General features: G+C 40.7%; 1 protein-coding gene across 4 annotated transcripts in view; it reads left to right on the top strand.

Annotated features, from left to right (window-relative positions):
• FRMPD4 (FERM and PDZ domain containing 4) overlaps positions 1 to 16,211 on the top strand; it is an 829,477-nt gene that overhangs the window by 27,973 nt on the left and 785,293 nt on the right. For 3 of the 4 annotated variants that reach the window (XM_078064493.1, XM_078064491.1, XM_078064505.1), the window contains exons 1-2: positions 6,245 to 6,436; positions 7,099 to 7,228. In XM_078064493.1, the coding sequence (XP_077920619.1) occupies positions 7,162 to 7,228 (67 nt within the window). In that variant the 5' untranslated portion in view covers positions 6,245 to 6,436; positions 7,099 to 7,161. Of the gene's footprint in view, positions 1 to 6,244; positions 6,437 to 7,098; positions 7,229 to 16,211 lie in introns of those variants that run through there. The other variant, XM_078064492.1, reaches the window with a different exon arrangement.

The following is a 16,211-nucleotide window of genomic DNA, read 5'->3' as shown; positions in this document are numbered from 1 at the left end:
CATGCCTTTTTTAATTAAACCAACACACTTAAACTAGCTTTTATTTACCGAAAATTATTCTAGATCATGTGAACTTGAAAACCATTTGGGTTAGTTCCTATATTTCTGAGAGTATACTGATTTATGTAAATACCTTTTTGTCTTTCTCATTAAATAGAGGTCTTTACAAATTAATTTTGATGATATTATCTGGAGGTAGAAAAATATCACACATCTATAATATACATACATAGACATACAGACACAAAAATCTTATCGCTTTCATTTTTAGAGGCACCTGGGTGGCTCGGTTGGTTAAGTGTCTGACTCTTGATTTTGGCTCAGGTCATAATCGTAGGGTCATGAGCTCAAGCCCTGATCTGGGCTCTGCACTTAGCGGGGAGTCTGCTTAAGATTCTCTCTTTCCCTCTCCCTTTGCCCCTCCCCACCACAGTGCTCTCTCTCTTTCTAAAATAAATAAATAAATCTTAAACAAAAATTTAGGCATGAGACCAACAGACACATACAAAGATGCTCAACTTCACTAGTCATCAGGGAAATGCAAATCGAAACCACAATGAGATATCACCTCACACCAGTCAGAATGGCTAGTATCAAAAAGGCAAGAAATAACAAATGTTGGCAAGGATGTGGAGAATAGAGAACCCTCATCCTCTGTTGCTGGGAATGTAAATTGGTGCAGCCAGCCTGGAAAACAATATGAAGTTTCCACAAAAAACTGAAAATAGAAATACCATATGGTCCAGTAATTCCACTTCTGGGTATTTACCGAAAGAAAATTAAAACACTAATTTGAAGAGATACATACATCTCTATGTTTTTTGCAGCATTAATTATAATAGCCAAGGTATGGAAGCAACCGAAGTGTCCATCAAAAGATGAATAGGGATGCCTGGCTGGCTTAGTCAGTAGAGCATGTGACTCTTGGTCTCGAGGATGTAAGTTTCAGCCCCACATTGGGTGTAGAGGTTACTTTAAAAAAAAAATCTTAAAAAAAAAAGATGGATAAAGAAGATGTGGTATATATATACAATGGAACATTAGTCAGCCATAAAAAAGAATAAAATCTTGCCATTTGTGACAACATGGATAGACCTAGGAGGTATTATGCTACGTGAAATGTCAGAGAAAGACAAATACCATATGATATCCCTTATATGTGGAATCTAAAAAAAACAAAACAAAGAAATAAATAATAGTGAATCAAAAATAGAAACAGATTCATAAATATAGAGAACAAACTGGTGGTTGGCAAGGGACAGGGAAGGGAATAGGCAGAATAGGTGAATGGGATTAGGAGCTTCCAAATTATGAAGCTTCCAGTTATAAAATAAATAAGTCATAGGGAATATAGTCAACAATACTGTAATACTTTTGTGTAGTGACAGATGGTAACTACACTTCTTGTGGTGAGCATTTCATAATGTTAGTAATTGTCAAATCACTATGTTGTATACCTGAAACTAATATAAATTATATATCAACTATGCTTCAATTAAAAATACAGATAAATTTTGGGGTGCCTAGATGACTCATTTGGTAGAGCATGGGACTCTTAATCTCGGGGTTGTAAGTTCAAGCCCCATTTTGGGTGTAGAGATTACTTTAAAAAAAATCTTTGGGGTACCTGGGTGGCTCAGTCAGTTAAATGTCTGACTCTTGGTTTCGGCTCAGGACATGACCTTAGGGTCGTGAGATGGAGTCCCCGTATTGGGATCCACACCTTAAGATTGCTTAAAAATGCTTAAGATTCTCTCTCTCTCTCTCTCTCTCCCCCCCTCTGACCTCCCCCAGTCACACATGTGTCCTCTCTCTCCCTCTCTTAAAAAAAAAAAAAAAAGTTCCTATCAGGTTTTGTGTATCAGCTGCCAGTTTGGCCAATTTATGGCCTTGGAACTACTTGAAAAAAAAAAATCCTTTTGAGTATCTTGTCAGATTTCAGCTGGGGCAAACAGTAAATATTCCTGGTAATATTGAACAACCCCATGGAGCCAAGAGGGGTTCTGAAAGAGGTGCAAAAGATACTGTCTTCCCAAAATCCAGAGCCACTCCCAAATATAACCAATAGAAAGAAAACTTGGACAATTCCCCTGAGAGCCAGAATTACTGGGTAATTTTAACAATTGGTAGGACCCTAGCCGCAAATGGAGTGCAATCCACATTTCTGCCCAGGCTTATCTAGCCACGAATAGGGCGCAACACACATTTCTGTTCAGCTATCTTTTTGGGGCCCCCAGTCTGACAGTTGCCAAGCCAAGTTCTCAGGATGCAAAATGAGACGAAAAAGAAGGCTATCGCTCTCCTTAGGAGAGAAAGGATGGATAACCAATGTTTTTTTTTTTTTCCAATCCGAATTTGGAAAGGAAGGCAAAATGTGAAATCTACCTCCTTCTCTCCAGGGAACAGACAGAGGTCTAGGAGAGCTGATTTTGGTAAGAATTGTTACCCTTTGCTGGCCTCTGCCAGTTTTCCCAGGATGCCTTCCTTCTGCATGCTCCAGAGTGAGCAGGGGTGTCCCAGCAGGTCTTATCCTGGCCACCAGAGACTGTAGAGGAGGAAAAATAACTTTCTCTCTACCCTTTGTAGTCAGTGTCTGGCTGAGACCCCTTTTTCTCTAGGGCACCTAGTAAATTGATAAGATTATCTAAAATGTTTAAAAGTTCCCCACTGAAGCCACTGTAATTAAAGATTATCTTTGGTAAGATTAACCTACTTGCTCAGTCTTAAAACAAAAGTTTATTCACCTGAGGCCTCACATTGGCACTGGTTCAGTTTAAGTCAGACCTAGTCTGACCCCAGACCCAGTCCAATTTTTAAGTCAGACCCAGTCCATTTCCAACAGTTTTGGAACCAGTCTGGAATAAGAAATGTTCAAATAAAGTCCGAAAGCTCATAATGCAAAAGCTGCAGAACGAGGATCCAGGAAGCAAGTAGGACTTGCCTACCATCTCCACAGGCAGCAAAAAAGCAGCAAGCTCAAGGGGCTCAGCAGGTACCTAAGTTTGGTTTCTCATTGCTCTGGAACTGTTAAAAGACTGAGGCATATTAAATTTTTTTTTAAGATTTTATTTATTTATTTATTTGACAGAGAGAGAGACACAGCGAGAGAGAGGGAACACAAGCAGGGGGAGTGGGAGAGGGAGAAGCAGGCTTCCCGCTGAGCAGGGAGCTGGATGTGGGGCTCGATCCCAGGAACCTGGGATCATGACCTGAGCCGAAGGCAGACACTTAATGACTGAGCCACCCAGGTGCCCCTAAATTTTTTTATTTTTATTTTATTTTTTATAAAGGTTTTATTAATTTTGTCAGAGAGAGAGAGAGCACAAGCAGGGGGAGTGGCATGCAAAGGGAGAAGCAGGCTCCCCGCTGAGCAGGGAGCCTGATGCAGGGCTCGATCCCAGGACTCTAGAATCATGACCCGAACCGAAGGCAGACGCTTAACTGACTGAGCCACCCAGGCATCCCATATTAAAATTTTTTGGAGTTTATTTGAACAAAAATCAATTTAAATTGGGCAGTGCCAAACTGGAAGTGGTTAGGAGCACTCCCCTCACAGGAACTGGGGGAGAGAGTTTCATAGAGAAAACATGGAAGCAAAGTAGGGAAATTATCGACTGGCTATCACTCCAAGCCTAGTTGGCTGTTTGTGATTGGTTGTCCTTAGCATTTTGATTTTGTAACTTTGAGGCCTTTAGAGGCTTAGATTTTGGTTTGCTTTTGTAGGCCTCCACAGCATTAGAGCCTTCTCAGTTTAATGGCCTCCTAGTTTAATTTAATAGGATTTTGTATTTAAATCTCTTGCAGAATATTCATTTATTGGGTCAGTTTCCTATGTCAGCTAATTATACTGAGTGGATTCTCTATGACTGCAGCAATGATGATGTTCTTTCCCAGGTCAATGGGGGTTTTTGCATTGCATTTGAGAATCAATATTAGTTTGGGTTTGATAGTTCCTGTTTATCTTTTTCTTTTTAAGATTTTATTCATTTATTTGACAGAGAGAGAGAGAGAGAGCACAAACAGGGGAAGCTGCAGGCAGAGGGAGAGGGAGAAGCAGGCTCCCCGCCGAGCGGGGAGCCCCATGCGGGACTCGATCCCAGGACCCCGGGATCATGACCTGAGCCGAAGGCAGACGCTTAACTGACGGAGCCACCCAGGCGCCCCTCCTGTTTATCTTATAAATGTTTTTTTTTAAAACAACACAAACATGAAAATAAGAAAATAAGAAATAAAGAAGTTCTTTCAGCTTTATTTTTGGTCCTGGGTCAATAGATATGCACCGGGCCAGAATCTGACTTTCATTAGTTCGTTTGTTTTTTTCAATGCACTGTTTGCACAATAGTACAGGAATACACACTTGAAATGTTTGCATTCCTTCCTGGGGTTGACTATGGAGATAAAACTTATAAGAACCAAAGGAAGTAGAAATTGATTAATAGAATTCTCTGGATGTTCTAAGGCAAGAAGGAAGCTTTCTACAAGGGTAGGGGTTGAGCAGATGGGGGTGGGCAAGAGTTTTGAATTTGGTCTTACTGTTGGATTGGCGTTTCAGAATGACCTTACAGCAGAGTAGAGGTAGGAGCTTGAAAAGAGGGTTTGAGCTGAGGAAAGTAAGGAGGGAATAGTATGAGGGAAAGCATTTTGGTCACCCTTTGGGGCTCCTATGGGGACCAAAGGGTTACTTAGACTAATGTAAAAGTATCAAAAGAGGAAGTGCCAGAAACTAAGGTTACACACGGGTTAGGTGGAGATCAGGGACAATTTGGATGCCAAGCTCAAGATTTATTGCAGATATAAACTTTTGAATTTCTGTGTAGTAGTGGTGTGTTGTCCCTGAGAATTCACCTCATAGGCCTCCTATACCAGGGGAGCAGTTGTCCCAGGGCCCCAGCCTCTGCCCTCTGGGATCCACTGTGGCTCTTGCCTCCCATGGGCTGCTCCCCAGCAGTGACCGAGTGGGGATACTACAGCATGCTGTTTCAGGAGGCAAACTCTTTGTTGGTTGACCTTGGCTCAAGAACTCCCAGACAGGTTTGCTGAACCCTCCTTAGATGTTAAGGGGGTCTAGGATGCTTCCACCGAGTAATCGGGGGTCTGTCATCTCTCTTAACCTTGCCTCACCCCATCTGTTATTTCCCTTTGCGTAGGCATTTCTATTAACAAAATGCTCATATATTTAATCTTGTCTTCTGCTTAGATGAAGGACAAGGACTAACTTGAAGTGCTTAGGGTAGCAACCTGGTTGGAGGTGTATGACTTGGGAGATTGTCTCAAAGATGTGTTTGTATGGCAGGCACACTGCTTAGATCACGTGGATATTTGGAGAGACTTTGGTGGAACTGGTAGCGATTATAGAGGTCTATAGGACCCCCCTAGGTTCCCCTGGGTGTTGGTAGTGGGGAGTCACTTAAAATTTTTGACTTATTACAAAAATAGTGACACAGATTGTTCCATAGTTCAGTCGTAAACTATATATTTTTACATAATAACACTCATTTTTGCCTCTAGTTCAGTGCTTCTGACTTAGAACTGATGTGTTAAGTGTTTGACAAAGACAGCTTAGAAATTCTTTTCTCAGGGCGCCTGGGTGGCTCAGTCGTTAAGCGTCTGCCTTCGGCTCAGGTCATGATCCCAGGGTCCTGGGATTGAGCCCCGCGTCGGGCTCCCTGCTCTGCGGGAAGCCTGCTTCTCCCTCTCCCACTCCCCCTGCTTGTGTTCCCTCTCTCGCTGTGTCTCTCTCTGTCAAATAAATAAATAAAATCTTTAAAAAAAAAAAAAAATTCTTTTCTCCATTATTTTCTTCCCTCAGTAGCCTTTTAGTACATTTTATCAGGAATTATTGTATGACCATACAATGTCTTATTTTACAGTGCCACTTCTTTGTGTAATTTGTGAAAGAACTTTTATGACAGCCAGAAATTACTTTGAGTCAATTTAGCACTAATAAAGACTTGTGCCTTGTTCGCCTGTTACTCAGCTTTGGGTTCTGCTTGGTCTTGCATTGAAATAATTCTCTGTTTAGGACCTTGCCGTTGGTTGCCTTGGATCTCCCGGTGCTATCACAAGTTTGGGCTGTGACTTTGCTGCAGGTGCTAACAGGAGGAGACAATAGGCTGCCAGGCAGAGGCAGAGGGAGGGAAAACTGGATTCCCACACATCCTGCGGCCTTGGCAAGTGGCACACATCGCCTGAGTCTGTGAAAATAACTTCTACTGAGAGTATGTGCCATAAATAAACAAAGACTGCTCAGAAAGTTAACAGGAATGAAGGAATGAGGGAGGGAAAAGAGAGGAGCCTGGGTAAGGACTGAAGGCCCTTGAAGGGCACTGGATTGGCAGCACTAACTGGGTGGTCAGACACGGCAGAGGGTGGAGGACAGAGGAAGCCAGCTAGGGGACGCGAGAGCCCACAGGAATCAGCCAAGACTGTGAACAGGGTAAGTCGAAGAGAAGGGGAAAGTGGCCTGTGGTTTTGATTTGCATGCACAACTGGACAATTAGGAGCTCTTGGTATCCTTTAGGGAGAGCCTGCGTTTCTTCCTGAGTGACTGAGGGGTTATTTAACAAATGCAAAAGCAACCAGGCCTGTTGTCTTTATATGCAAAACCATCCTATGATTCTTCTGTTGCTCTGGGAATATTGTAGAGAATTGATGCCACATTTACTCCTGAAGACTTCCACTCATCTGCTGATCCCCTAAGAACAAAGACACATTCCAAAATTGGAGAGTTTAATGGACATTTTCCATTGACCATCCCATGCTTTGATTTTGTTGGCATTCTTAATTTCTGTTTATAGTAAAATGTGAGTGTTTCCCTGGGTAGTAAAATGGATTTTTCTCTAGTAAATGTTTGTTCCTGTGCAGAAAAATGTGAACGAGGCTTTATAAATCATTGTTACAAGTAGTTTCGTAAAGTTAATCATTATTTAAATTGAGGGTGGTAGAGATAGAAAAGTCGGAAGAACAGCTATTTGTGACATTTTTAGGAGACGAATTCTCGTAATGAGTAAAACTGAGTGGATTTTACTGTTCTTTAAAAATGTATAACACATTTTGTACAAAGAAGGTAGTCAAAACCAGATATTATTTATCTTCTAGGTGGACGGAAAAGAGACCAAGAGAAAAAAATAAGTGGCTTAATGACCCAACTTTACCCAGAGAATGGAAAATAAAATGCAAGATTCCAAACCCTGCCCTTCCATTTCATCTTCATTTTTGAAAAATACAGGTGAGCATCATCATTTTGAAAATTGATCTAGTGACTATGAAAGTAAAGTGGCCAAGACAGCAGTGCAGATCTGATTCAAAGATTGGTTTGGTTTTCTTGCAAATACAATTAGAATGGTATTGTTTTCTTATTTGTGAATGTGGAAATGTGTGACTTGATTTTTTTTTAAAGCACATCTCTGTGCGGAGCGCCTGGGTGGCTCAGTTGTTAAGCGTCTGCCTTCGGCTCAGGTCATGGTCCCACGGTCCTGGGATCGAGCCCCACATCGGGCTCCCTGTTCCACGGGAAGCCTGCTTCTCCCTCTCCGACTCCCCCTGCTTGTGTTCCCTCTCTCGCTCTGTCTTTGTCAAATAAATAAATAAAATCTTAAAAGAAAACAACCTCTGTGAGTTGTGTAGGACATGCGAAGATGGGCTACACAGAACTCAGTCTCCACGGGAGGGACAACTACGACAATAACCACAGCTTAGGGAGTACTCATTCTGTGTGGGACATTATACTAACGTGTGCTCTCTAGGTTTTCCAGTGAATCCTTATCATAAGATTCATTAGGTAAGTATTTTCAGCATTTTATGACTATGGAAACGGAGGCATAGAGAGGTTAAGACATTGGCTGATGTTCATGTATCTAATATGACTAGTCCAGGTTTGTTATCTCTCTCCAAAGATAATTCTCTTAACCAGGGTAGATTACGTAAGTGGTAAACTGAGTGGTGATAGGAATACACCAGCTCCTCTCACACATTTGATTCTCCTAAAAGGATATCCAGATTGTAGAGTAAGCCAAATCAAAATGCTCTGATTCGTACAAGGCTTTGGCATAGGAATAACTACTATGCGGCCTGGTCTTATGATATCTTCTGTCCATCAGCTACTTGCTTTCAGGAGAAGGACTTCACCAAGTCGGTAGTATCCAGGCAAGTAGTTCAGGTAATAAAGGACTGCGGACATTGAGTTTAGGCAATAGCAGGAGAAACAGGGTGAAAAAGCACAGCTCTCAGTTCTGGGGTCTTAGAAATCCACAGACAGCTACTGGAGGTCCAGGGTAGACAAATTCTGTGAGCTGTAGTGGTGGTCTCCATACTTACTTGTTCACACATCACCTCAGCAAAAAATGCTTCTGTGTATGTGTATATATGTTTATAGATTACACACAGCAGTCCTCTCATACCCGTGGTTTTGCTTTCCGTGGTTTCAGTTACCCTTGGTCAACTGCGGTCTAGAGGCAGATGATCGTTCTTCTGACATATCATCAGAAGGTCAGTAGGAGCCCAGGGCTCCATCACAGTGCCCACGTCATTAGTCTCATGTCATCTCATCACGCAGGCATTGTGTCATCTCATCATCACAAGAAAGGTGAGGACAGCACGATACAATTATTTTGAGGAGAGAGACCACATTCACATAGCCTTTATTATAGTATATTGTTATAATTGTTCTGTTTTATTATTAGTTATTGTTGTTCATCTCTTACTGTGCCTAATTTATAAACTCTGTCATAGGTATGTATGTGTAGGACAAAACATCGCATAGATGTGTTTCATTACTACCCGCCGTTTCAGGCATCCACTGGGGGTCTTGGAATGCATTTCCCTCAGATAAGGGAGGATGACTGTGCTACTGAATTAATATATTAACAGATCTTCAGTGAGAGTTTTATTTATTTTTTTTAAAGATTTATTTGTTTATTTGAGAGAGAGAGAGTGTGCACAAGCAGGGGGAGGGGCAGAAGGAGAGAGAGAATCTTTAAGCAGACTCCCCACTGAGCACGGAGCCCAACATGGGGCTTGATCCTGCGACCCATGAGATCACGACCTGAGCCGAAACCAAGAGTCAGACACTCAACCAACTTAGCCACCCAGGTGCCCCTCAATGAGACCTGAGACTTTTAAACATACATCAGGTTTAGTAAAATTTTGCAAAGTAATGGACTGAATGTTGTCTCATGGTTTCTTAAAAAATTTTAATTCCAGTATACTTAACATACAACATTATATTAGTTTCAGGTGTACAATATAGTGATCTAACACTTCCATACATCACCCTGTGCTCATCACGATGAGTGCACACCTTAATCTCCATCACCTGTTTCACCCATCCCCCCAACCACCTCCGCTCTGATAACCATCAGTTTGTAGTTAAGAGTCTGTTTCTTAGTTTCTCTCTCTCTTTCTCCCTCTCTCTCTCTGCCCCCCTTTTTTCTTTGCTTGTTTTGTTTTGTTTCTTTAATTCCACATATGAGTGAAGTCATATGGTATTTGTCTTTCTCTGACTGACTTATTTCACTTAGCATAATGCTCTCTAGTACTAGTCATATCATTGTAAATGGCAAGACTTCATTCTTTTATTATGGCTGAATAATACTCTATTATACACATACACACACACACACACACACACACACCCTACATCTTCTTTATCAATTCATCAGTCAATGGACACTTGGTCTGCTTCCTCATAAAACCGTGAGGTTCATAATATTACTGAAAAATATGGTAGTGGTTTGTTTTCATAGTCTGGGTGTTTAGTTTTAAAATATTTTGCGAATTTTGATGACTTCGTGCTACCATTAACCAATTTCTAAGATGGAAATATGCTTTTGTGCTGAGATTGATGACTAACAGTACCGTATGTAGGGAGTCTTCTTAATTTCAGTGTTGTGTGGCTGATTTCTCCTTGGATCTGATTATATCAGTATTTTTTTTCAAGTACTGCATATCATAACTTATTGGTAGATTATAATATTAATATCAAAACCTATTGGTGGGTTATAATATTAATAGTAACTAATACCACTTTTTAATAAAATAAAAGACAAAATGTTAGAGTATGTTATTAATAAGTATTGTTTTGAGAAACTCTTCTTTCAGTTATATACCCATATCTCTGTATTTGTATATATTTACACATCTATATATACATATCTAAATACTGAATTATGACATGAAATGTGGCAGTCAGACGCTTTTGAAAGTATTGAGTTACATCATTATTGTTTTTACTCAGGACTTGTCGTTGTTCAAGAGGTTATAATAGGAGAAGGAGAAACGTAAACTCTATTTTCTTGCTTTTCTCTTGTGCTTGCATTATTTGCATTAGTGTTAGTCCTTGATTCTTTTACACAGAGCTTTTTAAGCCATTCATGTGTTGTGTGAGGGTTCATTTAGTTACAAGTAGAGAGTATAATCTGTAAATTCACTTAGCCAGGTACGTATCAACTGCAACAGAACAGAAGTATTCCGGGTGCCTGACAAACCCTTTGAATATAACTCTTTTCCCTCAGGAGATTTCCAGTAACATACTTGGCTCATGACCTTCAGCTATCCCGACTGAGAGAGAGTACCCCTGACAATCTTTATATGACCTATTGGCAAAGCTTAATTTCTTTCTTACTATTTTAGACAAAAAATACATTTAAATTAAAGTGCTGATATTATCATCTTGCACCCCAGTGGATTGTTTTGGGTCATGCCCTGTGGGGCGTGGGCCCTGCTTTATAGACACGTTCTCTAGTTGCAGCCACCCCGCCTTCTGTTTTGACGTCCTGTCACACCATTGTACCTGCTCTAGCCTGACCACACTGAACACACCAAACAAGTTCCTGTCTCAGGCCATTGGAACAAGAGCTTCTCACTATCCCACATGATCCCGATGAGTCTAGATTTTGTCATTATGCAGCACTTGGCTCAAAAATACCTTCTTGAAGAGGACCTTCCTGATTATGGTATTTCATATAGCCCCCTCCTCTTTCCACAGCCCCCAGTTACTCTCTATTCCATTATTCTCTTTTATTTATTTTCACAGAAGTTATCACTCTCTGTTTAATCCCACCCCCACACTCTAAACCCCTCTAGAATGAGATCTTATGTCTACATTATACCCCAATATCCCCAGGATGTTTTGGGGGCTGGTAAATATTTCGGGAGAAATTCAAAAAATGACTTAACATTTCTCCTGTCCCTCTGCCTCACTTGAGCCAGTGCCTTTGGACCTAGTTTTCTCATTTTTCTCTGAAACCAGTTCCTCCTCATGGTATCAGTTGGCAGAGACACTGTATTTGTAACCTACAACCACCCACTTGTAGGGTAAGCCAAATGCTGTGAGAACTCCCTGGAAGAAATGCTCATGACCAGGGGTTGGGTAGGGATGCTAGTGGTAGTCCTGGATGGTTTATTTTTGGTAATAAAATGATTATTCCACTTAGGCATTTGAGAACAGAGACCTACAACTGTCAATGAATTATGCTATTAGCTCTAAAGGACATCAAATTTTTGTGTCCATAGACAATTTCCATGATCAGAAATTTAATCTCCAATTGGAGATGTTTTCTTGAAACACAGGTAGTAGAAACTGCTAAATTTTATCCCTGTAGACAAAATATTACACTCTGAATTTGGAGTTAATCAACTGTACCTAAATGCCCTACCATCCTGCCTTATGTTTGGTACTCAGTAGACTCTATAGGTATTAGTTAGACGAATAAATAAATAAACATAGTCAGTCATGGGAGTTGGGTCTGGCCTGGCTCTGACATTATTCAGTTGTGCAACCTGGATCAGGGTCTGACAAACTATGGCTCATAGGCCCAGTTCAGGCCACCACCAGTTTTTATAAATAAAGTTTTATTGGAACACAGACATGCTCGTTTGTTGAAATATTGCCTTTCACATGACAGTGGCAGATGAGACCATATAGCCCACAAAGCCTAAAATATTTACTGGGAAAGTTTGCTGACCCCTGGGCTGGAGAATGTCACTTAACTTCTCCGGGCACTGATTTTGTCATTCATAAAATGAGTTGAATGGACTCAGTGGTGTCTGAGGTCCTTTTCAGAGCTCACATCTGCATTTCCTGGAATCCAAGAGACTATGTTTGGAAACTCAGAGTGATATGGATTTAAGGTTACCCTCATTGTCTTCTTAGAAAACATGATTTCAAGAAGCTATGTTTTCATTAAATGGACATAAATGTTTTACCGCATGTGTCTTAAAGACGTATGGAGCATTCCAGGTTGAGTTAATTTCTCTGGTTTGGTGTTTAAGTGCTTGGAGCAGCAGACTTACTGTGCTGCTTAGTTCCTTCCCAGTGCTTTTACCAAGGGCTTTGCTAAAGTGAAAATCAAGAGTTTGTAAAGAAATTCTGAAAGGTGGGTTTGCTTATTATTTATAATGCTTTAGGTGTAGGTCTAGTATATTGAGTTAAGTGAAAAATAGGGGCGCCTGGGTGGCTCAGTCGTTAAGTGTCTGCCTTCGGCTCAGGTCATGATCCCAGTGTCCTGGGATCTAGCCCCCATTGGGCTCCCTGCTCAGCAGGGAGCCTGCTTCTCCCTCTCCCACACCCTGTGCTTATGTTCCCTCCCTTGCTATCTCTGTCAAATAAATAAATAAAAATCTTAAAAAAAAAAGAAGTGAAAAATAATGTTAAATATAACATTAAAATCTCAGCTGAATTTCTTTGACTTACTGTGAGGTCATTTATGGGCCAAATAAGAAAATTATTAGTTGCTACATGTTGCAGAAGAAAAATTCTGGTTTGGGAAGAAAAAATTGTCTATTAAGTTAGAATCAATTACTTTATCTTGATTGGTTTTCTTGTTTGGATTTAAATTATGAACGCTTAAGTAAATAAAAGCCTCGTGGATACCTTTCAAAGATCATTAGATCTGCAAAAATTTTGTTCAGGTCACAGAATTTGCATTGGATGTTTCTTCTTACCATCTTCGTCCTTAGCTCCTTCTATTTCTATTGCCTGCACCCTATATCAGAGATCACAGATGAACAACATAATCAAATCATGTAGTCAGGAGTTTCTAACAAACTGAACAAAAAGAAGTGGAATACATTGAATTTTTATGTGAGGATAAGCAATGAATTACAATTCAGGGACTCTGTCCCTTAGTCATTAAACATTTATTGAGCATCTACTATGTGGCAGGTCTACACCAGGAGCTGGAATATTTCAGTTACATGTTATCTTTTATAGATCGCAAATCTATAGAAATTTAGAGATTTCACACCATGATCCCACTTGATTTTCACACAAAACTTTGGGAGCGAATCAGAACAAGGATTCCGTCCACCCCTAAGGTTTGTGTGGGACTCCTCTGGAGGAATACTGGAGTGATAGAGTGGAGAGGTGAGCCCAGCTTGCTCTGGCCTCCTCCAGGTGAGTTTTTTAAGATGGGATCTTCGTGTGAACTGGGGAACACTGGGCACCTCAATAACCTGAGGATGGGGAACAGAAAAAGGTCTGGTGCAGGGCAACCTCTGCATGCAAGAGGTGTGATTCCTAACTTACATCCTCCTCTGTCTCCCAGACCCAAGCAGGAGGCTGCATTGTCAGCTCACAGTGAGAACGTCCCTTCTGGGCCTACGTAATTACCAGATAACTCTGGTGTTTGCCCAACACCCCACTCCTAACCAAACTCAAAGAGCTACTTCTCTCTTGGGTGTAGAATGCTCACAACGGCGTCCATGAACTGTGAACATTCTTTGCACATCACCCATCAGTGTTTGATGGTGACCTCATAATAATAGAAATAGCATCTTAGACCTGTCAATAGGTAACTCTTTGCCTTTGGGTAAGTAATTCCCTGAGCCATAACACCCTGATCTGTGAAATAAGGGAGTTGGACTCGATTATCTTTGAGGTCTTTCCCAATTCTTACTTCCCATGATTTTTGGACTTAAACTTGATTCCCAAATTAACTCAGTTTATACAGGGCTCATGATCCAGAGATATCACTGTAGCAGATGCTGTCACGGTAGTGCCTGTTCATCTCCCTTTGGCACTCCCCATTTCTGCAGGCTTTCACTACCACTCTGCCAGAGGCTTTCATCTGGCTGCCGAGACATGCTTGGCTGGAAATGCAGGGGAATTCAGATCCTCAGCAGTGGTCCTCAATTAATGCCAAATGTGAGCTGAAGAAAGATATTGCAGCGTTCTTGTTCCTTGGGGGAGACAGCTCTGAAGCAGGTTCTTGCTTATCCACAGCAGTAACTTGTTGGTTAATGCACACCGCATTGACTTCCTTCTCTTCCCTCTCTTATGTCACCTCCCAGATAAACCACTTGCACTCAGATCTTTCCCTCAGGGCCTGCTTCTAGGGCGGGGGGTGGGCGAACCCAACCTAAGACTAGTCCCAAGCAAGTCCTACTGTAATTCACCTAGTAGCACATGCATTAATTCACGGTGGTCAGTTCCTTGAGGAATGTATCTTGTTTACCCTGACTAGGTAAACAAATAAAAATACAGGACTCCCAGTTATATCTGAATTTCAGATAATGTCAAATAATTGTTTAGTATAAGTATATCCCATCTCAAATATTACATGGAATATACTTACACTAAAAAAATCATTGTTTATCTGAAATTCAAATATAGTGGGTGTCCTATATATTACCTGTCATCCTTAATCCCAGCTCTCATTGGGGGCAGTGGGCATTGCACCGAACCAATTCCAGAGCTGAGGAAAGGAGGGTGATTGGGACTGGCTTAGAAGATGTAGAACATAGAGGGAGTGAAGCAGACCTGAATAGCAGTGCTTTAGAGATAAAGACATGTTGAGTATCAAATAGGAGATGGGTATGAAGTGGTGGATGATGAATGATCAAAGAGTTTGGGCAAGGAGACAAAAACTGGGTACAACAAAACTGCAACCAGCAGTCTCAAACATTGTGGGGAAGGAGATGCCGAAGTCAGTGAACTTGCCCAGACATTATTCATTTCTCTAGCCCTGCTGCCTAGCACAGTACCTGGCTCACTCTGGGTACTCAGTAAACATTGAATGAATGATAGGGAAGGAAGATCGGTGGAAACAGGAAATTCTGCCTTTGTGAGTTTTATGGAAAATGGTGCCCACTAAAAACTGCACAGGGCCTTTTAGAGCAATGACTTGCATCTGATTATAGAAGCATAGAAAATATGAATTGCTGTGCAAATTCTAAGTAATGAGCTTTTCTAATCCTTTCCTCATTTTTCATTGCACGGACAATTCAACTTAAATCTTTCATGGCTAGCCAGGTTTTTGAATGCCACTTGTATGTTCAAAGCTAATTTATTTGATAGCCAACTTATCTGAACCTTGAACAATATTACTGGAGCATTTAGATTGACAGAGGGAATTTGGGATGAGAAAATTCCCCATTCAATTTCAGAAGATTGTAATCAATTTATGTTTTTAATGACATTTCCTTTTCTTTCTACAGGAAGGATAAAATCTCACCCTATGTTTATGATTTCTAACTATAAGTTCAAAGTTGAAAAAGATTGGTTTTATCCTCAGCAAGCTATGTGAAATTTCCTAACTCTTTTATAGAGAAAATAAAAGGAAATACAAAAATAAATGACAGCATATAGATAACAGAAGAGTAGCACTAACATGTCCTCAATTTTCATTAAAGTCAGCTTTTATTGTTACTAGACAAAAAATTTTGTATGAAACACAAAGCAGGCCAGTCTCCAAAGGGTGGTTTCAACTTAAAATCATTCATTCTGTGGATGATGTATCTTTAGAGTTAACATGTTCATTCTGTGTTAACAGTGTGCCAACCACATGAGAAGGGCAGAAATCTGTATATGGAGAAATACCAAAAATGCACCTAGGAATTCAAAATAATATATATCTTAATGTAAAGTTAAAGATGTATTTGTTCTCACTTTTCTATCAGAAGTAAAAGGTTTCTCTGATGCTATAGAGCTGTTAAAAAGAGAACCATAGGCCCCAAATGGAGTCACTTGTACCAGGCCCACCTCACCAAACCAGGGCTTGATACCTAACGTAATCGCAGTTTCAGACTTCCCTGGGAATACAGTCTTCATGGGTCAGTCTGGAATTTTCTGGTTAGCACAAATGAGGTAATCTGCCACATAGACTCTCTTCTATCCCCCAAAGGGAGATGATGTAATCTGCTCTTTCTTTATCCCTGTTCCCTTCTGTCTATAAAAGCCTTCCATTTTGTACAGCTCCTTGGGTTCCTTTCTA

This window comes from Halichoerus grypus, chromosome X (assembly GCF_964656455.1).
Source record: "Halichoerus grypus chromosome X, mHalGry1.hap1.1, whole genome shotgun sequence".
NCBI lineage: Eukaryota > Metazoa > Chordata > Mammalia > Carnivora > Phocidae > Halichoerus > Halichoerus grypus.
The sequence above is the reverse complement of the archived record's forward strand: the minus strand, read 5'-3'. Positions and strand labels throughout refer to the sequence as shown.